Raw genomic sequence first — 26,261 nt, 5'->3', positions numbered from 1 at the left:
TTGAAAGCCACATATGGTCAAGGCACCGAGAAAAGATTTGAGGATTTAACGATGAATAACAGTTTCTGTTGTCAAAAATTTATAATCCTGGTTGTGTGAAAGCAAAACACATGTAAACACAACTGTCAATACTACAAACCAGAATTTGACAAATACAGTACAAAGGAGATGTGTTTGAAGTGCGTCTTCTTTCAAAATGTTACTTGTGTCTGTCCACTTTTCTCCATCTCTGCTGACCCACCGTGGTCCCAGCCGCCATGCCCTCCCTTCCGGAGAGTCTCAGAGCTTCGTGGTCCTTCTGCCACGCTCACATTCCCACTGCATGGTCCAAGTGATATCAGAGATATTTTAAAAAGCAAATCAGAACCTGTTACTCCTCTGCCTACAGCACAGCAGTGAAGTGGCTTCTCACTGATGTGAGAATAAATCCAATTATTTAATTCCATCTAATTCTCATTTAGACTAAAATCCAAACTCCTGACTGTGGCCTAAAAGGCCGGGTCCTGACCTGGCCCCGCCTGCCTTTCTAACCTTCCCCTCAACAATTTTCCTTGTTCTGGCTTTTCTGGGCCTGCTTCCCTTCCCATCTCAATACTGGGCCCTTCTCAATCTTTCAATAGCAGGAAAACGAGGCTTCCTCGGAGAGGCTGCCCTTGGCTTCCCTGTAAGCTCCCACCCATTATTTTCTCTCAAAACACCCTTTTATTTTCCTCCAAGGAACTTATCAAGTGTATGATTACATCGACCAGTTTAGATGTCTCTCCCCACCTGACTACGAGACCCATGAGGGCAAAAACGACACCTGGCTTGTTCCCTACGATACTCCTGTAGGCCTGGCACCCACTGAGTGCTCAGTCTGTCTGTCTTTTATTAGGTAAGGCTGCTTGTGTCCTAAAGTTCCAGAATCAGAGGCATGAGAAAGGGGATCGGAGCAGAAATAGTAGCAAAAGTCAAGTCATCAAAGGAGAGGTTCTATGGTATATTTGAGGAGGAAAGTAGACACACCAGTGTGTTTAGAATGTAGCACACAGTTTACTTAATGGTAGTTTTGAAACCCATCCTGGAGTTTTTATGTATCTGTTAAGCTAATATTTTGGTCTGTTCTTTATTTTTCAGTTGGGGCAGCATTTATTAAGTTATAATGGACAGACAAAAAATTTTATTTCTAATCCTGACTCACTTCTCCCCACTCCCAATGAATTTATGAAAACAAACAAATAAACAAGAAAGAAACTAGAGAGAACAGGCTCTTGTGTAGGTCTCCATTTTCACAGGTCTCCGCAAGATAATGAGTGGATGTTTTTTAAAAAAGCGCCTCTGTAGAACTTGCATTCCTGGACTTCTATGCCGCGTCCTTTCTGTTACTTAATCTCTTCTCTTTCTGTTTTAATCAACACTTTCAATTGAAAAAAAAAAAAAAGTGTTGAGTTGAACAGTGAAAGGCAATTTTACCCTAGAGCTCGCTTTCCATGAAGTTTTGATTTCGGGCAGCCCAGCCCAGCCCTGCTGCCTGTCTCTCTCCCAGCCTGGACCCCTCTCCATTCCAGCTGAGATGTTTCTATTATTCATGAAGCAGCTCCTGCCTGCCTGGAACTGGTGATTAAGAGCTCAGAATAATGAAATCAGCACAGTTGAAACTTGGCTGTTGGCTATAGTTATTATGCAACTCTTAACATTTCCCTTTTGTTTCTGTCAATAATATGAAATTCTCAGTCTTTCTTTTAGAGAGAATTCTTCAAATACACTTCAATTTTGTTCCGCTAGTATTTTTTAATGATTGAATTAAAGTACTTTTTAATGTTCAGATTATATGCTTTTCTAAAGGACAGGAAAATGTAGTGGTTGTGCACTAGCATTATTCAAACTGTCTACGTGAACAGCTTCGTGGAGCTAAAAGCATGAAGGCCAATCTGTGGGCCTTAGACTTTTGTCTTTAAGCAGATTGCTCATCACGCTTTGATTAAAATAGCAAATATAACAAGTAACACAGTAAAAGTGATGGTGAGAGGTGGCAATTCTGATGGTAGGGTGATTCGGAGCAATTAGGAGATGCTTAATAAGATGTCTTAGACAAATGATAAACATATTTCTGCCCACCATCCCTAGTATCTAAATTTCTACTGTCAGAAGAAAGTCACACCTCACCCAAATTCAAATGGTGGCCCTGTCCTGAGGTGCACCTCTCTGCAGCAAGCAAGAACATCCTGAGTGTCATCAGCCATAGTGCCCCTGAATTACTGAATTATGGGGACAGGACTCTTTGATGGTCATCTAGCAGGAGTAAAATTGAGGGAGTAAATGTGTTACATTTCCCAAGAGCCTGTTTTCTAAGAAAGAAACAGGACATCATGAAGACCATCATTTCAAGGACTGACGGTAAGGATGGGTACCACCATGGGAAGGGAAATGATTTGAGGAAGAGACCGGGGCAGCTAAGGTCACATCTGACTGGGAGACAATCACAAACTGGGGAACCCAGGGACAAGACTGGACCATCAAAGAAAGCTTTACAGAAGAGGGACATTGCATACTCATATATTCCAAGCACTTCAGCACACACTAGCATGGTTTATTAAGTGCATGAGATGGGCACTTTGAAGGTGTAACCCAGGAAAAATAAAAAGTTTATAACCTCCCTTCCATAATTTGCTAATGTAGGAAAAAATGAATGTGTGTGTGTGTGTGTGTGTGTGTGTGTGTGTGTGTGTTTATCTTTGTCATTACTTCTCCTAGAACCACTTGTTGGTACAGAGGAGAAAGTAAACCAGTCCACATGGCGGCAGAGCAGTTAGGAAAGGTTTTTTAGAGGAACTAATATTTGAATAAGTTTTTAAGGAATGAACAGAATTTGCCAGGCAGACAAGGAATGGTAAAGTGTTAGCAGAAGGAATAATATGTGTAAAGGCACTGAGGTAGCAAACATTTATAATTTGGGAAGCCATTTTGAGTAGCTAAATCATGCTACATCCTATTCCTGCTGTAAAAAAAATGCCCAAAATTTAATGGATTAAAACATTTATTATCTTCTAGTTCTGGATGTCAGAAATCTGAAACAGGCCCAATTTGGCAAAATCAAGGGGTTAGAAGGCTCCGTTCCTTCCTGAGGCTCTAGGGGAGAAGGTGTTTCCTCGTCTTTTCTGGCTTCTAGAGGCCATCTGCATTCCTTGACTTATGGTCCCTTCCTCCATCTTCAGAGCCAGCAGTGCAGCATCTTCTTATTTCTCTCTCTGGCCCCAACTTTCTGCCTCCTTCTTCCACATCCACATGTAAAGGGTCCTTGTGACTATATTGGGCCTTTCCCAGTAATTCAAGATAATCTCCTTAAAGTAAGCTCAGCTGATTAGCAACCTTAATTTCATCTGCTACTGTAATTCCCCCGTGCTATGTAATAGAACATATTCACAGGTCCCAGAAATTAGAACGTGGACAACTTTGAAGGATCGTTATTCTGCCTACCACACAGGCAGTACAAGGTATTGAAGGTGATAGTGAAGAGAGAAGTTGGCATGATCCATCAACCCTTGGTGGAAAATATCATCCATCAATATCAGGTCCCAGTATCGGCGGTCTATAACCTGATTTTTTTTTAATGGAGGAGTCAATGTGCTGGAGTTTATTTGTGCATATGTTTCGTTAACTATTGCAGGTCACTCAAAACTTAATGGCTTAAAACCACCACCTATTCTCATGAGTCTGTGAGATTTGGCTATGTGATTCCTGGGCTGGTTTTACCTGGGCTCCGTCAAAAGCTATATTCAGCTGAGAACTGTCTGGGCTAAAAGATCCAAGGTGGCCTCACACTATATGGCATTTTGTGAGGCTGCCTCGGTTGTTCTCTCTGTGAATTCCCACCTCTGCTCAGCTAGGCCAGCTTCCTTAGATTATGACCTCAGGACAGCATTCAGCAGCATGAAGGTGAAGGTGCAGGGACTCTGGACCCACACAGCATCACCACCCTGTTCTTTTGGGTTTGGCCAGCAGTCACAAGGTGAACACAAATTCAAGAGGAGGGGAAATAAACTCCATCTCCTGATGGGAGTTGCTGCAGTGACCATATTTCATCCAGTACACGCTGTGAAGATAGGAGTTTTTGCTCTGAGAATAGGATTTTAAAATTTGAGATTTCAGAATTGTGGAAATGTTTCCGGATGACAACAATATCCAGCATGTGACCAAAAGTTTAAATGGCCCAAGTAGAGTGTGCCACATATCATTGGTGCTGAAGAGGTAAAGAAACAGTGAGGCCAGGGTGTGGGCTGTGTCACGCTGTGGAGACCAGGTGGTGAATGTGGAGGAGGGACCTGAAGTCCAGGAGATGACAGCAACAATGGCATGGACAGGCATGGGACGATCAAGCTACATGGGTTAATCTGGGAGCCAGAAGAGCTCTGCCCCATGTTCTAAGTCAGCCTTGTGGGTGGCAGGCGCTAGCACCCAGAGCAGCACCACCTGCACCGCCGCACGAGTCCTCCACTTGCCATCGTCCACATTGTCTTGTTCACGTGTCAGTCTTCAAATAAACTTACCACTTCTGATTTCCAGAGTGTACAGGTAGACTATTCGGTTAGTTTCACTGCAGCATCTATGTACTGAGGATTCAGTGAAAGTATGGCATGAGATTCAATGTCCAAAGTATGACCGGTAACCAATGTCAGTACTCCTAGGTTTTCTTTTCCTTTTATACTTTCCTTCTCTCCTCAGATATGTATCTAAAGGCAAAAGAGTATCTGCATAGATCTGCAGGATTTATGGTGGTGACATTTATTAATAGTGCTAAATGAATAAATATTTATTCCTCTCATTCTAGGTAAATGGAGATCAGAAAACGGATAGTCATTATCCAGATGGTCTCAAAAGCTCATTCAGCCATCAGAGTGCCAGATATGAATAAGCTAGAGCCCATAACAAGAAAACTAAAATGGCATATTTTCATAATTACTAACATAATTTAATGTTCATTTGTTTATGTGTAACAGATGAGCAGTCACTTTATGATACATGTGTAGCATGAGTTTACATTCTTGGCTTTGACTTCATGCTTTTAAATTGCTTTTTAGATTATGACAAAATTAATTTCTATGCAAAAGTAAAGATTTTCAGGATTGGAAAATCCAGAAAACCATTCCTGAAAATTTCATGACTGTAATGAATGATCGGGGCTATAAGCATTTCATTCTGCCTGGCCTTTTATTTCCCTTTCATTCTGTCCCCTCTGCACAACATTTAGCACCTTGGCAGTCACTTTGGTTTTGAGCAGATTGCAAGAGATTAGAGGACTCACAGGTGTTACTCTCACCTTTGACACAGAAATTCTTTTAGGACTGTGCATGAGCTATGTCTATAAATAAGTGATGATATCTGTGTAATCATAGCTTTAATATAAAACTAGGAGAGCTTTGGTCCCCTCAAAATAGTCTCCTGTAAAAGCTACACAGCTATTCCACTAAAGCTGCCATGATTCAAAATATGGGGGGTTTCCTTTTTGAGGGCTGCTATTAGAGCTAGTTTGCAAGCCAACAAGAAAACCAAGTCTATATATTTTTAGTGTCATATCTCAATTTTGACTACATTCAAGTATCCCCCAAGTTTTAGGCATTGGCTCTCTATGACTTTGAATTATCTAAAAAATATAAAATTTACTCTCAAAAGAGTGACATTTCCACCACTTAGGGCATTCAGAATAATGTATCTCAGTTTCTGAAGTGTAAGCCTTCAAATGGAACCTGTTTTTCTAACATGGGCTACCCCATGCTAATATCACCAGAAACTCACCAAAGATGGTTAAGAAATATTGCCATTTTCACTCTAGAATCTATAAATGCCTCCTAAAAATATTCTTAAGCTATCTTTCTAACTCTAATATCTTTTAGTTAACTATATCCACCTCCCCACTGAGAACTTTTTCTGCCTTCTTTGCTTAAGGTCATCTACACCATCTTGTATTTATGTTCTTTGTTTTTCAATGACTTACCCTCTAAAAGCTCTAATAAAATATATCTCTTTTATAGATCTTTGTGATTATTAAGTGTATGTTGGTGCATCTAATTCTGGTATTCCACCTGACTTAATTTTGTTGTCATCTAAAGGCATTGGTCTTCAGTTTTAGATTATAATCTTTGAAGTCATTCGTGTGTTGGGTATGGCCCAGGGACTGAAAACATCAGTTCCCCTAATCCTCACGACAACTCTAGATTTCCACTTCACCAACAAGGAAACTGTGGCTCACAAAGGGCAAATAACCGGCCAACTCAAATGACTGGAAAGTGGGGACTGAGATTCAAGCTCACATCCATCTCAGGCAGGGATTTCTCAACCTCAGCACTACGACATTTGGGCACAACACTATGACATTTGCTTGTGGGGGCTGCACTGTGCCTTCTACTGTGTTGAGCAGCATTTCTGGCCTCTGCCCACTAGAAGCCAGTAGCACACCCCCAACCCCTTTGTGACAACCAAAAACGTCTCTAGTCATTGCTAAATGTTCTCTGGTGGATACTTAGACCAACTGCTCTAATGCCAAAGTCATGCTTTTGCCATATTATACTGTTAAATAGGGAACCAGTAAAACCATAGAATGTTAAGGCTATTAAGGCTAGACTTTAAAGAAATAAATATTAGGAGTTACCACACCTGGCTGATCCTCAGAATTGGAAATTTGTTCAAGATTCTTTTCCTACCCGAATCTTCAGAACAGCACCTGCCAGGTGAGGGGGCAGGTATCTCTCTGTTTTTAAACCTCTCCACTGTGTGAGAACTAGAGATCAGATCCTAACCTCATCACACATCTGTTCCTTGAAGCACTCCAATCCCATCAAATAGTCCTCCAGCTGCTGGTTTATCACTTCCTGTGATGATGTTACAGGAGACAATCTCATGGTCAGATGGTCCTATCCATGAAACAGCATCTTCTTAATATTCTTCCCTCTGTAATCTTAATTTCATATTATGCAAATGATCATTTTTTTCTCAAATCAGTTGAATTACACACTTATTGAGTCCCCCATTATGTATTAAGTCACCCTGTTTCTTTATCATTATGGCCATTAAAACCATTACTGACTCCTAAAATATGACCATCTAACCAATTTTCTCAGCTTAACAATAGATTTCCTCACAAGGGCAATTACACTACATCAAAATCTTAGATCTTCAAATCTTAAAATGATTGGCCACCCATCCAGGCGCTTCCAGAAAGCAATCTGCTCCGCATTCGTGAAGATTCCTGTCATGGAAACAGAGGGGAGAGCAGCTTTTTCTCTTCCTTTCGACTCAGCAACTCTCTTTAAACCTTTTTTTTTTTATGATTTTATGAAGATTCCAAAGTAGTACCTCATCCTGGTAAAAATCATTCTTTATCAGATGTTCCAGATTTCTTGATGTAAACACAGAAAGGAGAAGAATTAAAAAAGAATTAAAAAAATATATTGCTTAATAGTACCCCTCTTAGGAATATATTTTTATAAATTTTTTTTTAATTCAGAGAGAGGAGGGGAGGCAGAGACAGACTCCTGCATATGCCCCAACCTGGATCCTCCTGGCAAACCCACTAGCAGTGATGCTCTGCCCATCTGGGGTGTTGCTCCATTGCTCAGCAACCAAGCACTTCTTAGTACCTGAGGCAGAGGCCATGGAGCCATCCTCAGAGCTGGGGGGTAGGGGCTGGCCACCTCAGTCCAAGACAGGAAGAGAGAGAGAGAGAGAGAGAGAGAGAAGTGTGGGGGGGAGTGGTGGAGAAGCAGATGGGCGCTTCTCCTGTGTGCCCTGACCAGGAATCAAATCCAGGACATCGACACACCGATGCTCTACCACTGAGCCAACTGGCCAGGGCCTATTTTTATAAATTTGATTAATAAAAATAAATGGATAAATAGAAATATGTTAATTTTATTAATGTATCAAAATTCAGTCTTATGTTGGGTAGTGCTTTCTTGCTTGCACTTTTGAGTCTCCTCTAAGTCACCAAGATAGTTGAGAACCTATAGAAAACTGCTTTTCAATGGGAGATGTTGGATCATTGGAAGACTGTGATGATACGGACACTAGTATTGCCCAGGCAGCTTACACCCTGATGTCTAAGGTGAAACCTGAAGGTGATGAGTCCCTTTAGCAGGTCCACATGAGTAGCTGGTGAGCTCTGAATGTGTTCCAGCAGTCCTGGCTTGTCTAGATGGATCTCCAATGGGCAGGCTGTTATTTAGAGAAAAACCAAGGAGAAAATTACATGTTAACTGGAATAAACCATTTGGGGTCAAAATAACAATCTGGTGTTTTTGTACTTGTGTAAGATATAAAAAGAAAACTCGAGTTTCACTTAGGTTGAATGCAAACTTCCAAACTTCTTGCTTATGTTTCGGCACCTCCAAAGCTGTCCCGGAACAGAAAGAAAACTGCCTGAACTCCTCATGTCTTTGATGGTTCGGGAAAGCCTGAGTGTCTTCAAAGTGGTATCTACTCTCTTCTTACAGAGTTTTATAAATGGACATTGACATGGACTACGAAAGACCCAATGTTGAAACCATCAAGTGTGTGGTCGTGGGCGACAATGCCGTGGGGAAGACGCGCTTGATCTGTGCCAGAGCATGTAATACAACACTAACACAGTATCAGCTGCTGGCCACCCATGTGCCAACTGTGTGGGCAATTGACCAGTACCGGGTCTGCCAGGAGGTAAGATGTTCAGAGTTTCTTGAGAATCTTCAGGGCACATCATTGCTACTGCCGGTCTGATTTTAAAAGTGCGGGGGGAGGGGCAATTTGTGCATTTGAAATAAAACTAATATTTTTGGTGCCACAAGAGAAAACAAAATGCAAACTTGGGCATATGGCTATGGTATTCTGAATGAGGTGGATGTGAATCATGTGATTCCAGAAAGAAAATTAGGCTTAGCTTAAGTCCTGTTGGGTGGAATAAAAAAGCTAAATTCAAGTGAGTCGGCATTGAGGGGTGCTGACCCAGACTTCCTTCTCCAGGAGCCTTTGAATGGCACTGAGCAGGGCTGTCCTCTCTCCCCTTTGGATGGCACTGAGCAGGGCTGTCCTCTCTCCCCTTTGGATGGCACTGAGCAGGGCTGTCCTCTCTCCCCTTTGAATGGCACTGAGCAGGGCTGTTCTCTCTCCCCGGCAGGTCTTGGAACGCTCCCGGGATGTTGTTGATGAAGTGAGTGTCTCTCTCAGGCTTTGGGATACTTTTGGCGATCATCACAAAGACAGGCGTTTTGCATATGGCAGGTAAACCAGGACCAGTGCCGTGTGGTTGAGCTTGAATACAATTTCCTTGCCAAAACCCACAGCTGCTTTCTAAATCAACAGAAACCACATCGTATGGCCTTGAAATGTGTTGGGTTCTGCACTGTGTCTAAGAAAAGAAAAAACAAAAACAAAAAACCCCAAAATGACATTGTTTCCTGTTGTCAAGAAAAGCAGTCGGCCTCGCCACTCCGTTCCTCCCAGGAAGTACTTGACTAAAAACAGCCCGAGTTCTAGTTAAACGGGGTTGTTTGCCAGAGGGAAGAATCTTCCGTGCTCTCAGCCTTGGACTGCTTCAGTTGCCGTTTTCCTGAACAAGGCTTTATTTGCCTTCTGTTAAAATGTTTTAAGTTTTCTTAGCACATGGCCACCCCACTTCTGAAAGTCCCTTTTGTCTTTACACAACCATATGTGCAGTCCGATGTTATTTGTTTTGGGCTTTGTTATCTGAAAAGCCTATTACTTTTCTGTGAAGGTCATTTTTAGAGAAAAAAAAAGAAAAATTTCTCTGAAGTCCTTCACAAGGCACATTTCCAAAATGAACTGAAGCATTAATATCTATTTTTCATTAAAAAAAAAAAGAACAAGAAGAAGGGAAAGTCCAGTAAAGGGAAGATTAATCTGGAAGGACAGCAATATAAGTAAGAACATGGTCAAATGCCTTCAAGTATTTCAAAACTTCTTGTTACCATAACTGCCAGAGTCTTTGTGACTTTAACTTTCTTAAAGTCTGTCTTAGGGAATGTGGTATAGCTATCAAAATCCAGATAAGATTTTCTTATCCCTTAATTGTAAATGAACAAATTTCACTTTAAGTGTACACTTTAGGTCTAGTGGATCAGTTGTACCTTGTTAACATCCAACATGATGTTACCTCACAGGACTGAATTATTCGGATACTCCAAACACATGAGTTACTCAGTGCTGTTGAGTTAAGCATTTCTGATAGTTAACTATTTCTTCAAGCCAGTAGTGCTCGGCAAGCCTCTAAGCACACTTTCCTTGACATTTATCCAAGTGGTCTCAAATATTGAATAACCCTCTGGAAGTGGTTGCCCTATTCTTGAGAAGTTGTTCAAAAGAATCTGTGATTTAGACAGGTTTATTCAAAGGGACTCAACAAGAGGCATATGGAAGTAAAACAGTTTTAATGTAACAAAAATTTTTGGCAACCAGGATTTCATTTTCCAATGGTAACAAGGACTTTTGAACTTAATATTTAGCATCAAAGATACTTTTCTTCTCTTTAATTTCTTGTTTTGTTTTGTTTTTTCTTGCCATGTTATTCTTGATTTTTATCTTAGTTGCCCTGTTAGCTTTTTTCTTTTGTCCAATTATTTTACACACACAAACACACACACACACACACAAAGGATGAACCTGGTATAAGCACTATGCAATCACATTTCTAGTACGTATGGTTTTAAAGAAGCATAATAAAATGATGACTTTATGCAAAGTAAGGATAGACCTGGTCAGTTTCAAAGAACTTTTCATATGATCCCACTTCTAAAAATGTGCTATGAAAATGATGGGCCTATCCTGACCAGGCAGTGGTGCAGTGGATAGAGCGTCGGACTGGGACACAGAGGAACCAGGTTCGAAACCCCAAGGTCGCCAGCTTGAGCGTGGGCTCATCTGGTTTGATCACAGCTCACCAGCTTCACTCACTCTGCTGGAGGCCCCCCATCCCCTGTCAAGGAACATATGAGAAAGCAATCAGTGAACAACTAAGGTGCAACAAAGATTTGATGCTTCTCATCTCTCTCCCTTCCTGTATGTCTGTCCCTATCTGTCCCTCTCTCTGTCTCTCTCTGTCTCTGTCACACAAAAAAAAAAAAAGAAAAAAAAAGAAAAAAAAATGAAGGGCCTAAATATGAGCTAATATACTGGATTTTGCTTCTATAATCTGGTTCAACACCTCAGTGATTTGTTGCTACTAGAAATTTATGCTTTTGAAACAATGCATTTTAGCTTGGGTCTACAATGTAAAAGTTGTGGTAGTATAAGGGCTGCTTTGTTATCGTGTGAGATTCCTGCTTGGGATGAATTTAATGGCACAATAACCTTCATTGAGCTAATATTGACAGCCTCACCCGGCTCCCTGATGTATCTGGAGTCATTTTACAACTTGTCATGCCTTTGTTTATCCACCAACAAAAAAGAACTACCCTTTCATGTGACTCCATCAGTTCAAAGTGCATTGTTCTGCTCCTTTGTCCGCAGTGTTTGGTTCTATCCACTGCAGCCAGTTCCCCCTTTAATGGAAACAGGACGTGCCTTCCAAGCCACGTTTGATTGTCAGACGACACACAGGGCTTCAGGAAGCAGTCTGGTATTTCTGGCTGAGCTGTCCCCGGGCCTCACCGTCGGCGCATGTTTGTTCCTTGTACTTCCTCTGCCTTTTTCAATTCTCCGCAGCCTCCAGGTGTCCTGCCACAGAGCCACCACTGGTAAAGAACAGAAACGAGACCTGCCCTGGTTTGCAGTCCAGGCGTTCTGTAAATGCTAGAAATGTAATACCATCTTGATGTAGCACCCAAAAGTTACATTGTGTGGAAAAGTCTGATAGTAGGAAGAGTTTCTGCTATTCCCTATCAGGCTCTAACCACTGCATTCCATTTGCTGTATGAAAGCTGTTAAATGTCTTTACAACTTTTATTTTTAGCTTCATATCATTTGTGAGGAAGAAATATCCTAATTACAGCTCCTGACAATCCGTTTGGTTTGCAAACCTGTTTTTTGACTGATGTTTTTTACTATACTTGGTGTGAATTACAAGTCAGTGAGATGTGATATATTCCCTCTACCTGGAAATATATTTGAAACCTTTTTGAAATAATTCACCTGATCTTTGTGACAGTGAGAGAAACCAGATTCCTACCAAGATGCCTTAGACTTCACCTTCAGTTTTTTCTGCTTCATAGCACCAACCAGTTAATAATTTGCCCCTTCAGACATTCTTTGGCATGGACAAGCTCATAGTTTGCAGAATGGGTCTTGTGGGCCAACGGGGTATCCGTCTACTAACTTGAATTTGCGATGTTCCCAGCACAGTATAACTATAATCAGAATGTCATTGTTCTTTTTATGGTCATCAACTATTCAACCCATTTTTTTTTTAGCCTTCTAGATAATAGCTCCAGTTTATCCAAGGCCAATAATGTGCCAGTCAAAATATTTGGTGCTTTGCCAACATTAGTTTAGTTCATCCTTTTAGGAACCCTAGGAGGGCAAAGATTATTTCCACGCTATCATTGCATAGAGTTGCGTTCTTCTATTACCATAACTTGCCCAATAGTGAGTTTCAGAGGTAGATTTAAACCTGCCTAACTCCTGCCTCCCACTCTCTCTTCCTACTCTACCAGACTACATCAAATTCATTTTAAACAGGATGCAACTGAAAACCACTCCACATTGAGATAGGTGGTCTGTTTGCTGTTTCGTATTCATGCAAAGACTTAAAACTAGAAGAGATCTCAAAAAGTCATCTGGTTAACATCTTTTCTTCAGAAAGGAAAATCATCCATCCATGAACAAGTATTGACAGGAGTCCTTTTGTTCACTGGAGATGAAAGGTAGCAGGGTAGCGATAGCATTCTAACACTTAACGCATTTGAAATCCGTCAGACCCTCTCCTCCGGAGCGAATGACTACGACTCTCTTGTAGCCTGTCTTCCCACCACCTACTTTCTATCCACTTTTGGATGAACTTTTAAAGCTCTTTTCTGGATCTTTTAAAATGTCAAGAACAAAACTGTGCATAGTAACCATGACTGTGATCAGCTGCTCTTTTTTTGGCAAGAAAAGAGTTGCTTTTTAAAGGGATATCACTTAACTCAAAGTTTTTTTCCTGGAACTATGACAAGAATGAAATGTTCACGCTCGGGTACCTGGTGCTGAAAATGTAGAAAAATAGGATGGGCTCCACTTTCAACAGGACATCTGGACACACTCCACATGTAGATAATTACAATTGTGTTGTTTCCTTTCCTTGGAAATCTCCATCATTCATTTATCTCAGGGTCAGATAACCTTCGAACACTTAACAAAGCCTATGGTCCTGGAGGTGGTGGTGATAACAGCAGCTACGATTTAATTAGGGACCCCCGTGAGCCAGGCCCATGATAGGTGCTCTACAAACCTTGTCCCACTTCATTCCTGCGGTGACCCTTCAAAGCAGACTCTCTTCATAGGTGAGCAAACAGGCACAGAAAGGGGCCAAGGTCAGAGAGCTAGGAAGGAGTGAAACGGAACTATCCCTGTTTGTTTTGTCTGCCTCCAAAGCCTGTGTCTTCCCTTTCTACCATGCTGTTGTGGCTGGCTGACCTTTCATCACAAACTGACTGTAAATGAATTACTGGTGCAGTCTAATTCTTGTGTTGTTTTATGTGAACACTGAAGACCAGCATTCACCATCTGTCCCCAGCTCTAATATCCCATTGTTCCTCTTAAGTTTTCATACATAGCAAATACCTTAATTTTTTATGTGCATCCATAAGCTAAATCAATAAAATGACACAGTCAAGTGAACTTTCTGAGAGTGAGTAGGAAATGGGGACAGCTGCCCCTTCATTTCTGCAGGTTCCACATCCACAAATTCTACCAAGGACAGGATTGAAAATACTCGGAAAAGTACACAGTACAGTGTAACAACTATTTACAAGTATTTACATTCTATTAGGTATTATATAAATAATCCAGAGATGATTTAAAGTGTACAGGAGCATATACATAGGTTACATGCAAATACTAAGCCATTTTACAGAAGAGACCTGAACATCCTCAGACCGTGGTATTCACAGAGGGTCCTGGGACCAGTCCTCCACGGATGCTGAGGGGTGGCTGCACTTTATAGGCATATTCTCCCCGAAATTTAAATTAAGCATGCAGAACCACTGGTACTTGCCCTTATACTCAACAGTTTCTGGATGTATTTTCATTCCAGTTGGAATCTATTTATTATATTAATTACTCCTACATCCTGATTTTTCTCAAAAGGTATTGCTCCTATGTAAAATACAACACGTCTTTTTTGTTTGTTTGTTTTTGTATTTTTCTGAAGCTGGAAACGGGGAGGCAGTCAGACAGACTCCTGCATGTGCCCGACCGGGATCCACCGGCACGCCCACCAGGGGGTGATGCTCTGCCCACCAGGGCGTCGCTCTGTCGCGACCAGAGCCACTCTAGCGCCTGGGGCAGAGGCCAAAGAGCCATCCCCAGCGCCCGGGCCATCTTTTGCTCCAATGGAGCCACGTGGCTGGCGGGGAGTGAGACAGAGAGGACAGGAGAGGGGGTGTGGGGCGGAGTAAGAAGACGGGCACTTCTCCTATGTGCCCTGGCCAGGAATTGAACCTGAGACTCCTGCACGCCAGGCCGATGCTCTACCACTGAGCCAACCGGCCAGGGACACAACACGTTTTAAATGGTAACATTAATTAGAGCCGTGGTTTTTGCATGTCTATTTAGATAAGATGAGTCCAATCTCACACTGAAGGTGTATGTAATCAGATTCGGCATCAGTACATCCCATGTTGAGTGGTTGGTTGAGGCCCTTTAAAAAATTCAGATCTATGGGTGACCAGGGTTTATGTCTTTGGGATTGGCTGTATTTACAGTTAATGGTGAGGGGAAAGGTCAGAAACAACTAATGGGTCTAGATAGAGGATTTTGAAGTAGCTCTTACTGTTCATGGCACATTCTAACCACTGAGCCAGAGTAACATTCTCATGCTGATGTCAGGGTGGCAAAAAGCCTGTTTGACAAAGAACTATATTACAGGGAGAGTGACCAGGACCCAGACTAGAGTGATGTAAGTTTATGCCACTTTGGGCCTAACTATAAATAATAGTTTCTAAGAGATAAGATCACTATTACTGTTGTTGTTTTTCATTTCTGCTTCAGGCTCAGTATGACACTGTTACTGATCTTGACTTTATTTAAAATTTTGGTATTTTGATCATCATGGATTTCTTTTTTCCTTTAATTTTTTTTAAAGATATATTTTCACCCTGGCCATTTTGCTCAGTGGATAGAGTGTCAACCCAGCTTATGAATGTCTCAGGTTCAATTCCCAGTCAGGGCACACATGAGAAGCGACCATCTGCTTCTCTCCCTCTCCCTCTCCCTCTCCCCCTTCTCTCTCTCTTCCCCTCTCGCAGCCAGTGGCTCGATTGGTTCGAGCATCAGCTTCAGGTGCTGAGGATAGTTTGGTTGATTCAAGCATAGTCCCCAGACAGGGGTTGCCGGGTGGATCCCAGTCAGGGTGATTATAGGAGTCTGTCTCACTATCTCTCCTCCTCTCACTTAAAATAAATAAAATAAAAAAGATGTTTTATCTGGATTACTGAAGTTTTTTGGCACCTCTATAAATTTTGCACTTGAGGCACATGCTGAACTCTTCAGCTAGGACCTGGCCCTGATGGTGGACTTTATAAATTGATAGCAAGGTAGCAAAGGGAGAGAAGTTAGCAATGAGTACACCTTATGAGTAATCAAAATCACATTTCTAAATGTGTGATGTGAAGGGATCTAGGAAAATTCTTGTAATTTATGGAAGATGTATAGTTCTGTATACTGCTGTGGCATAAAGGACTGAGACCTGCATGGGTTATAGAAAACAGTAGAAAGACATAAGAAAAGCAGCCAGCTGGACCAGGGGACAGGAATAGTTGTTCCCTAAGAGGGTAGACTGGAACTGCTAGTTCTCATACTTGAGTTTGCCCAGGCACACTGGTCATTCTGATTCCAGCATTCTGGGGAGAGGCAAATCAGCACATTTTAACTAATACCTGGATGATGGTAAAGCAGGTGGTCCTCAGGCCGTGCTTTGGTAAACACTGGCATGGAATTTTTATGATGCTTTTTATTGAACCTTAGCCAAAAGGAATCTCGTGAACACATACTGTGTGATTCCATTTCTATAAAATTTTAGCAAGTGCAATCTAATGTATAGTGACAGAAATATCACTGGTTGCTTGGAAAGCAGGATGGAGGGAAGAATAAGTTACAAAGGGGCACAAAAAAACTTTTTGTTATCTTGATTGGGAATGATAGTATCAGAGGTGCATACTTATATCAAAACTAATCAAGTTGAACACTAGGTATGCAAAGTTTAGTGTATTTCTATTGTATCTCAACTTTTTTTTTTAAAAAATAGACATTTTATGGGCAATAATAGTAGTCTATGTTATGTGACAAAATTTGCATGGTAGATAATATATGTTTTAATTAGTTACAGAACTTAAAGTTAGTTCTTACTGAACATATAAATCATTTGTGTAAATCTAGGGGGTGATGGAGAATGGGACCAGATATTTAATAGCAGAGTATGAGAAATGGGATGGTTTTAGAATCTCAAAACTAATGATGGACTATCAACCTGTCCCAAAATCATGCTGTTTCCCTTTTCCAAGAGATAGAGCCCTCAGATATGGGAATTATAGCCTGACCAAGTAGCCTATGTCTTTGGCTATGGTTATGTTTGTATCTTTTTCAAAGAGAAAATAAATTTGACCAGGTAACTTGTGATGGCCAAATAGAAAACACCATGTCCCATGAAAGTTTTCCATGTCTCCATGAAATCATAACAATTTTTTCCTAGTGGGTTCATTTTGGTACTGAACAATGCACTGGTAACCTCTAGGAGTGTACAAATAACCTTCTTCATTTGGTACTCAGTGGTTCTGGCTGGGAATCAGGTACAAAGTAGGGTGATCAGGATTGTCCTCTCACTGGGTTAAGTAGCTAAGTAAAGGTGTAAGACTCCATTCTGGTTAGTTTCTCTGGGTGAGTCCCATTCTGTCTCATCTCTTGATCCAGGCATAAAAAGGTATTTCTAGTTCTTGGTCCTCTGTTGCCTCAACTATGCTTTGCATCCACATAGAAAAATTATATCCCTACCCCATCTTTTCTTTTTTTTTAATATTTTTTATTTATTCATTTTAGAGAGGAGAGAGAGACAGACAGACAGACAGACAGACAGAAAGGAGGAGCAGGAAGCATCAACTCCCATATGTGCCTTGACCAGGCAAGCCCAGGGTTTTCAACCGGCGACCTCAGTGTTTCTAGGTCGACACTTTATCCACTGCGCCACCACAGGTCAGGCTCCCCATCTTTTCTTTACCTATTTAATTATCACTAATATTTTTACAATTTAGAACAGGGTCCACAAACTCTCAGAAGTTGTCGTCATCCCTGTGACTTTCAGAATCCAGGTGAAGCATCTCCCCTTCATGTTCCCATACAAATAATTTTGAAAATCTCTGTCGCAGCCATGATCGCATTGTTTGTAAATTGCTCCTTATTCTTCTCCCATTCCCCTTTATCTACGATTCCTCGTATCTTTAGAACTGAGATTTCGTCTTTCTACTCTATGTCCTCAATGTCTCCCCCTGGTACAGAGTAGGAGCTTAACAAATGTTCGTTGAAGGAGGGCATGAATCTATTGATGTATCTTATACAAGCCAGGATCTTCTAAGACACTTACAAAAAAATATCATTATAACAAACTCCAAATTATTTCACTAGGGTTAACTTTCTATTTGCACTTTTAAAGTAAAAAAATCAAATCATGCCCCAACCTGATGGTAATGAAGATGGGAAATGCTGGTGCTGAGCCAGCCTTGGATGAATTAGCAAATGAAAAGCTAAGTGTGAAGCCAGGAGAAAAATGAGGAGGCACCGTCAGCCTCAACCCAGAAACTGCCCTTTCACCTCAAATATTTAGATTTGTAAATGTTTTTTAGACTGACTTGTTAGAATGAGTATTATTATACAGAGAAATTATTTGTATTAATATTAATACTTTCCTATATTACCCAAAGCAATTTATAAATTCAATGCAATACCGATTAAAATACCAATGACTTACTTCAAAGATATAGAACACACATTCTATAACTTTATATGGAACCAAAAGAGAACACGAATAGCCTCAGCAATCTTGAAAAGGAAGAATAAAGTGAGAGGTATCACACTTCCAGATATCAAGTTATACTACAAGGCCATTGTACTCAAAACAGCCTAGTACTGGCTTAAGAACAGGCATATAGATCAATGGAACAGAATAGAGAACCCAGAAATAAACCCACAGCTCTATGGACAACTGATATTTGACAAAGGAGGTAAGAGCATACAATGGAGTAAAGACAGCCTCTTTAATAAATGATGTTGGGAAAATTGGACAGCTACCTGCAAAAAAATGAAACTAGACCACCAACTTACACCATTCACAAAAATAAACTCAAAATGGATAAAAGATTTAAATGTAAGCCGTGAAACCATAAGCATCTTAGAAGAAAAATAGGCAGTAAGCTCTCTGACATCTCTCGCAGCAATATATTTGCCAATTTAACTCCACGGGGAAGTGAAATAAAAGACAGGTAAACAAATGGGATTATATCAAACTAAAAAGCTTCTGCACAGCTAAAGACAATAAGAACAGAATAAAAAGACAAACTACACAATGGAAGAATATATTCGACAATATGTCTGATAAGGGGTTAATAACCAAAATTTATAAAGAACTTGTAAAACTCAATACCAGGAAGGCAAACAATCCAATCAAAAAATGGGCGAAAGAAATGAATAGACACTTCTCCAAAGAGGACATACAGATGGCCAATAGGCATATGAAAAAATGCTCAACATCACTAATCATTAGAGAAATGCAAATTAAAACCACAATGAGATATCACCTCACACCAGTCAGAATGGCGCTCATCAACAAAACAACAGAGTAAGTGCTGGCGAGGATGTGGAGAAAAGGGAACCCTCCTGCACTGCTGGTGGGAATGCAGACTGGTGGAGCCACTGTGGAAAACAGTGTGGAGATTCCTCAAGAAATTAAAAATTGAACTGCCTTTTGACCCAGCTATACCACTTTTAGGAATATACCCCAAGAACACCAAAGCACTGTTTGAAAAGAAGAAATGCACCTGCACCCCCATGTTTATGGCGGCATTGTTCACAATAGCGAAGATCTGGAAACAGCCCAAGTGTCCGTCAGTGGACAAGTGGATTCAAAAGCTTTGGTACATATATACTATGGAATACTACTCAGCCATAAGAAATGATGACATCGGATCATTTACAACAACATGAATGGACCTTGATAACATTATACTGAGCGAAATAAGTAAATCAGAGAAAAACTAAGAACCATATGATTCCATACATAGGTGGGACATAAAAATGAGACTCAGAGACATGGACAAGAGTCCGGGGGTTACAGGGTTGGGAGGAGGAGAGGATGGGGGTTGGGGAGGGGAGGGGCACAAAGAAAACCAGTTAGAAGGTGACGGAAGACAATTGGACTTTGGGTTATGGGAATGCAGCATAATCAAATGTTAAAATAACCTAGAGATGTTTTCTCTGAACATATTTACTCTGATTTAGCAATGTCACCCCATTAAAATTAATTTTAAAAAATATTAATACTTTCCCAGCTATAGGTTGTTTCTTTTCTGGGTATCATTTCCAAGGTCATTATAAGAATCATTTTTAAAAATAACTATATATATACATACATATATATATATATATGTATATATATATATATATTACATTTGCCCAAAGATGAGGCATTAAATAGGACAATTAAAGATGCATTGTTACTCCTTTGTGTTCATCCAAAACAAAAATACATTAAACTAAGTGCATACAAATAATTCAAAAACTTAACAGTGATGGAAATTTGTAGATCATATATTAAAGCATAAGATCGCAATGATGCCAAATCATCTGGAGTGCAGAAAATACGTCTGTGCAGTGTCTGTACCACCCTCCTAGCTGCCCCACACTGTCCTTCCTGCTCTGAACCAGTACATCTTGTGTTGTAACCAGAAGACAAAACATCCCACGAGCCAGATTTCCGGGCCAGACCTGCCCTATCCCAGGATGAACTTGTCCTTGGGAAGAAGCAGTGCCAAGTGAGATAGCAACAGGGCATGATCGATGACTGGGGTCACTTGTGTTCTAAGACCTAGAAAGATGCTGGCTGCTCCCCAAATACTGGTCATGGCTGAGAAAGAGGGTCCTTTGTGGTTCAACCCAAAAGATGCCACAGAAATATGAATAATAAAGCCACTAGATGGGTAAAAAGAATAAGGAACATATGCATTGTTCAAAGCATTAAGCTCTATGTTCTGCCTTCTTTTTTATCTTTTTTCTATTACTATTTAATAACGACAAGTTTTCAGCTTGGGTCACTTCTACCTAAATGTGTTGACTTTTCTTCATGGAAAAAGAGAAAACATTAGTTTGTGATGTTTCTATACTGGAATCTTCTGATGAAGTAATATATTTCAGTCTGTACAGTTTTCCCTTTTAAATTAGGTGATAAGAAGAAGGAGAGTGTTGAGTAATTGTACAGTGTCTTCAGAGGAAATTCTATTACCGTCTTGCAGCAATTCCATATCAATAAAAGACATGAGCTAGTAAGCCAAAAGGAAATGATCTCTTGCCATTTGTGTTAGCTGTGATATACCAGCTATGTCCCTGGTGACTTTTGAACCCATAATCATATTTGTTTGACAATAATTGGTACTTTACAATTTATAGAACACTTCCACAAATATTTTTCTCAGCAAATCTTAACAATAATCTATCAGTAACTTGAATGTTGTTCATTCATTAGAGTTCCATAATTATTCCACCTCTCTGTTCTCTCCCCAGAACTCCTCTGCCCCCGGCATGTAGTATATAGAGCACAGTCAAAAGGACAAAGTACTGAATTCCAGAAAGATAAAGCAAATTAGCAAATTCTCTTTTAAACTCATGACCTTGGATATCTTTTTATTTCAGTGGTTTTTTAAACATTGGTTATTGGCTTTTTTTTTAATGATGGTCTGTGAAATAGAAGGTGTTTCCTTAAGCTTTAATTCTGTTTAACTAACCCAGAATTAATTCTGAAAGCAACCTGCCTATTTCTTTTCATTTCCTTTGCTTCTGGAGATAATCTAATTTCTGGAAGAGATCATTAATCCATTATTATTCTGGTGTTATGAAAGTATCCAATTATATTAGGTAAATGGATTTTTTAGATGAATTCAAATAATTTAAAATATATATTATCTGGTTAATCTCTGCTACATGCCAGAGATATTATACTGCTGTCTTTCAACAATAATTATCTAAAGAAATACATTAGCTCACATACTATTGTTATCTTTATTACAACTCTAATGTATCCCCTATTTTTTTTTTAGACCTGAATTTGTTTCTTTTAGACTTTGAGTCTGCAAACATATTGGCATCTGTCATCTGTATTTTTTATCTTCCAATATTATTTTTTTTAAGTGAGAAGAGTGGAGATAGACAGACTTTTGCATGTACCCCAACTGGGATCCACCCAGCAACCCCCATCTGGGGCCGATACTTGAATCAATCAAACTATCCTCAGCACCTGGGGCCAATGCTCAAACCAATCAAGTCACTGGCTGCAAGAGAGGAAGAAAGAGAAAAAGGGAGAGGAGGGGAAGAGAAGCAGATGGTCTCCTCTCATGTGTGCCTGACTGGGGATTGAACTCAGAACTTCTGTAACCTGGGCCAATGCTCTATCCACTGAGCCACAGGGCCCATTATCCTCCAATATCTCTGTAAGGCTTTTTATTTGATAAACAGTAATTGAAGGGCTCGTTTGTTACAAATGTTGTGTTGTGTACAATGGAAGAAAAACTAATAGAAACAGAACAGAATCTCTAAAAATGAAACTCATAGTATGTGGGAAAGACAGCGCATAAATAACTACAATTCAGTGTTAGAAATGCTGTGCTAAAAATGTCAGTACAACAAACAGGGAAGAAAGAATTGCTCAGAAAGAACATTCAAGCATCATTCTCAACTACTCTTGTTCAGCCTGACCAGGCAGTGGCGCCATGGATAGAGCATCAGACAGGAACGCAGAGGACCCAGGTTCAAAACCCCAAGATTGTCGGCTTGAGCGCAGGTTCAACAGCTTGAGCACAGGGTCGCTGGCTTGAACATGGGATCATAGACATGACCCCGTGGTTACTGGCTTGAAGCCCTAGGTCGCTGGCTGGAGCCCAAGGTCGCTAGCTTTAGCAAGGGGTCACTCGCTCTGCTGAACTCCCCCCCCCCCCAATCAAGGCACATATGAGAAAGCAATCAATGAACAGCTAATGTGCTGCAACAAAGAACTGATCTTTGTCCTTTCCTGTCTGTTCCTATCTATCCCTCTTTCTGACTCTCTCTCTCTGTCAGAAAAAACAACAACAAAAAAACTCCTCTTGTTCATATCCCACATCTGGTCCCTCAGCAAACTGTTAGCTCTACCTTCCATATAGATATATAATGCAGCCCCTTCCGACCATCTGCTCCCAGGCCAAAGTCACCATCATCTTCTATTGGGTTATTATCTCATAACTGGTCCCTTCCTTCTACCTCATCTATCCTGACAACCCTCCCCCCCACCACCATATAGTCATTTCTCATTGTAGCAGTAGGATTATCCTTTTATAACATAAATTAAATTATGTCATTCTACTCTAAAACTCCTAATAGCCTATCAGCTCACTGGAAGTAAGAGCCATACAACCCTGAGGCCCTCCCTACCTCTGCCCAGCATTGCAGTCTCTGAGTTCAGCTCCTGCTGTGTTCCCCCTGGCCCTCAGGGAAACATCCCAGGCATGCTTCTGCCTAGCGGCCTTTGCACAAGCTGTTTCCTCTTCCACTGTCTTCTCCCCCAAGATATCAGCAAGTTAGCTCCCTCACTTCTTTTAGGTCTTCACTGAAATGTTGCCTTCTCTATAAGGCCTTCCACATTTCAACAACAATTTCTCTCCCTAATACCTCTGTCCCCATTTGCTACTTTATTTCCTGTTTAGCACTTGTCGCTACCTAGCATACTGCATATTTTACTTATTTATTTGTTTGTTTGTTTGTTTGCTTATTGTTTTTGTTTTCCACTGGAATATAGATAGCATAATGAGGATAGGTACAATGCAGGTGGCAATTTGTGTTTTTAACTAATTGCTCTATCCCCAATGTCTTGAAGATTGCCTGGAACACAGCAGGTTATTAGTTAATATTGCTGAAAGGAATATTTGAATGATTGCTTATTGATATGGATATGTGACATACCAAATCCTTGTACCTTTGTCCATTCAAAGAGGATTGCTGAGAGGCCTGGGTTAAACTCCCTCTCTTATTTGATAAAATGATGTTGCAGGTTTGTTTCAGAAGAGTCAGGGAGGTTAACCCCAGAGACCTCCCACCTGATATTCTAGTTGACACAGCAGCCTTCTTTTATTTAAAGCTAGTCTTGCTCTCAGGAGAAAGCATTAACGGGGTAGGAAGACAGTTCCTCAGTCATTTAGCTTTAGGGAAAGCCAAAGAGAAATGAGAATGACAGATGGAATAGGGAGGAAATTTATTACCACAGTTTCACCTTCTCCTGTGAAGCAAGTCTTCTTTATCTCAATGTTTCTTGCTTCCGTTGACCAGCAGTTAAATGAGATTGCTTAAGCTATTTCTTCTAACAATTACATGTGGTCCACCCAATTTCACATGCGTTCAACTTTTTCTGATGCTTGTGTGAGGTGTAAGAATATACTAGAGAGAGCATAGATTGCTAAGTATAGAAAATAGAATATCAAGAGAAAAATAGGCAGTTTCGATTGGACGATGACCAACATCCTTCTTGGGTAGGGCCATTGCCCGCTGTAATATGTGTACTGTGATAATAGAGCTAACTATTTTTAAGACTTTAGTATCAATTATCTTAGGATTTGGTGGCCGTGGTGGGGTGTAGCTTTGGCTTTCCTACTTAAGAGTGGACATTGCTTTGGTCCCATTTTTAGAGGGTGGGGGAAGACTGATTTTAAAATGTTGCTTTCTACTAAGCATGCAGTTACGGGCTTGGAAGAAATAGTTGCGCATGCTAATCATTCCCAAATCTGGATATATTTCAGGGTGTTTTCACAGTTTTCCCCACATAACATCTGTAATTAAGAAGCCTCACTGCTATTGGTAAAGTATGGACTTGATTTTTCTGCTCACGCCCAGGGCGCTGCATGGTGCTGCCCTGCCAGCGCTCCCCGCAGGCCTCTCCATCTTCTGTGAGTGTGAGCTTACACAGCCATTCATCTCCCGGGGGTCATGTTCACCATCACTGACAATCCCTCCGCATCTCATACACACTGGGCTGCTCCCCTACTAAACTCTTCCAAAGCCACGTGTTACGTATTTCTTTTCTCTGCCATGCTCCCAGCTGTTTTGTGCTGTTTTGATCTGTGTTTGCATAGTGCTGCCAAACTGTATGCATGAAAGATGCATTGTCAACATGAATGGTTTTGAAAATGTTTCTGTAAAGAGCCGACCTCAATTCTTGGAGGGGGGGAGGGAGTGGAAGTAATGGAAGGAGAGGAAGTTCAAAGCGCCAAAAGTGGAGGTCAGAGACTCCTACTGAATCTTTGCAAAAAAGGGGACAAAGAAAAAAACCCATCATAATGTGATCCTGATCTCTACCCATATAAAGGATATGGGAATCTCTACTAAAAATAGAAATAATAATAGGCAGTAATGGCACATAAAGTGGTGGGATCTTACCATCGAAAGGGCTTAAAAATGTTTCTTCAAAAGGAGATGCTTCCAGGCAAGACGCAGGTTAATATCATTATTAGCTTTCTTTTAGTCACCAAGAACAAGAAACCCTACCGGAACCGGTACCCTGGGGAAAAGCAGTGGGGCTGTCTCACTCACAGCTCTCTGAAATGCTGCATGGAATCCACTGTCCTTCACATTGCCCCTCACGCTGGCCTGCTATTAGGCTCCTAGATAAAGGACAATTTCGGGATCCTTTTTCACTAACCCGATTGGAAAACCCAAGGCCTACAGCTCTTTAGCTGGACAGTGGTGGTAAAGTAGATGGGACTAGAAAAGGGAAGACAAACTAAGAAGATAGAAGCACTTTTGTGATAGAAAAGAACTTAGAAAGTTCACTCCAAGAACCTATTTTTGACATTGATTATCTGCCCTTGTGAACCACTTCTTCAAAGGATGACTTTGGTTTTTCAGGTCGGAAAAGCAGCTCAGCTTCTCGTTGCCTCTCTGATCTTTTGCCACCAAGTTTGCTATAGGCGATTGTAGATATTATAAAGACAGGCCTTGAGAACATGTGGGGCATTTGCTGTTTTAAGTCTAGCGCAGGCCAAGATATGTAGATAAGATGCACTTTTTCAGATTTGTTTCCTTTAATCCTCCCACAAAGATTGGTACCAACTTTTCATGCACTCCTTATGTTATCCCAATATATCATTGCCAATCTTTTCACATGCTATTTTTGGCCAGTGTTCTCCTTGAGAGATCACTTTTAAAATATGCGTTCTTCGTTTGTTTAATATCTGAAAAAGAAAACACAAACTGATACCACTGAGGTCGGCTTGATCAGCTCAAGTATCTTTTGAATGACTGGATCTCTTTTTGATCCCCTCCTCACCTCCTACTTCTCCATGAAACTGGAGATTCATGGTGTTGCAGCACATGAATTTGCTTTGGATTGTGTTTTACATATCTAATCAAAACATTATTTTGTGGACATTATTTGATAGGTCAGTACCTTAGTGAAACTTTTATATTGATATTTCCCCTTAGGAACAAAAGAAATCACATTTTCTCCAAAAATAAAAATCCATAGGCAAGCAACTGAGACTGTACACTCTTAAACCCTTTGTAACTCTAGCTGTTTTCAATATAGTTACTTAGCCCAGTCTCTCTCTCTCTCTCTCTCTCTCTCTCTCTCTCTCTCTCTCACACACACACACATGCACACATGCGCGCACGCACATACACACACACACACACACACACACGTATACACAAACACTTCCTAGGGCTTCTCTCATTATTCAAGTTCTGGAGTTTAGAGTTTGGTCTACTTTGTCGTGCTTTGCCTCTGCATTTTCAAATTCTTGTGCTTTCTACTCCAAATACCTGTAAGTCTCCATGTAAATTCTATCAGTTTTGTGTTTTTTTATAGCTGAAATAGGAACCCT

General features: G+C 40.7%; 1 protein-coding gene across 9 annotated transcripts in view; it reads left to right on the top strand.

Annotated features, from left to right (window-relative positions):
• RHOBTB1 (Rho related BTB domain containing 1) overlaps positions 1 to 26,261 on the top strand; it is a 149,680-nt gene that overhangs the window by 95,724 nt on the left and 27,695 nt on the right. For all 9 annotated transcript variants that reach the window (XM_066348390.1, XM_066348392.1, XM_066348394.1 and 6 more), the window contains 2 exons: positions 8,466 to 8,667; positions 9,125 to 9,228. In XM_066348390.1, the coding sequence (XP_066204487.1) occupies positions 8,476 to 8,667; positions 9,125 to 9,228 (296 nt within the window). In that variant the 5' untranslated portion in view covers positions 8,466 to 8,475. The remainder of the gene's footprint in view (positions 1 to 8,465; positions 8,668 to 9,124; positions 9,229 to 26,261) is intronic.

Source organism: Saccopteryx leptura, chromosome 9 (genome assembly GCF_036850995.1).
Source record: "Saccopteryx leptura isolate mSacLep1 chromosome 9, mSacLep1_pri_phased_curated, whole genome shotgun sequence".
NCBI classification, from domain to species: Eukaryota; Metazoa; Chordata; class Mammalia; order Chiroptera; family Emballonuridae; genus Saccopteryx; species Saccopteryx leptura.
Note: the sequence above shows the minus strand (reverse complement) of the source record. Positions and strands in the feature narration are given on the sequence as shown.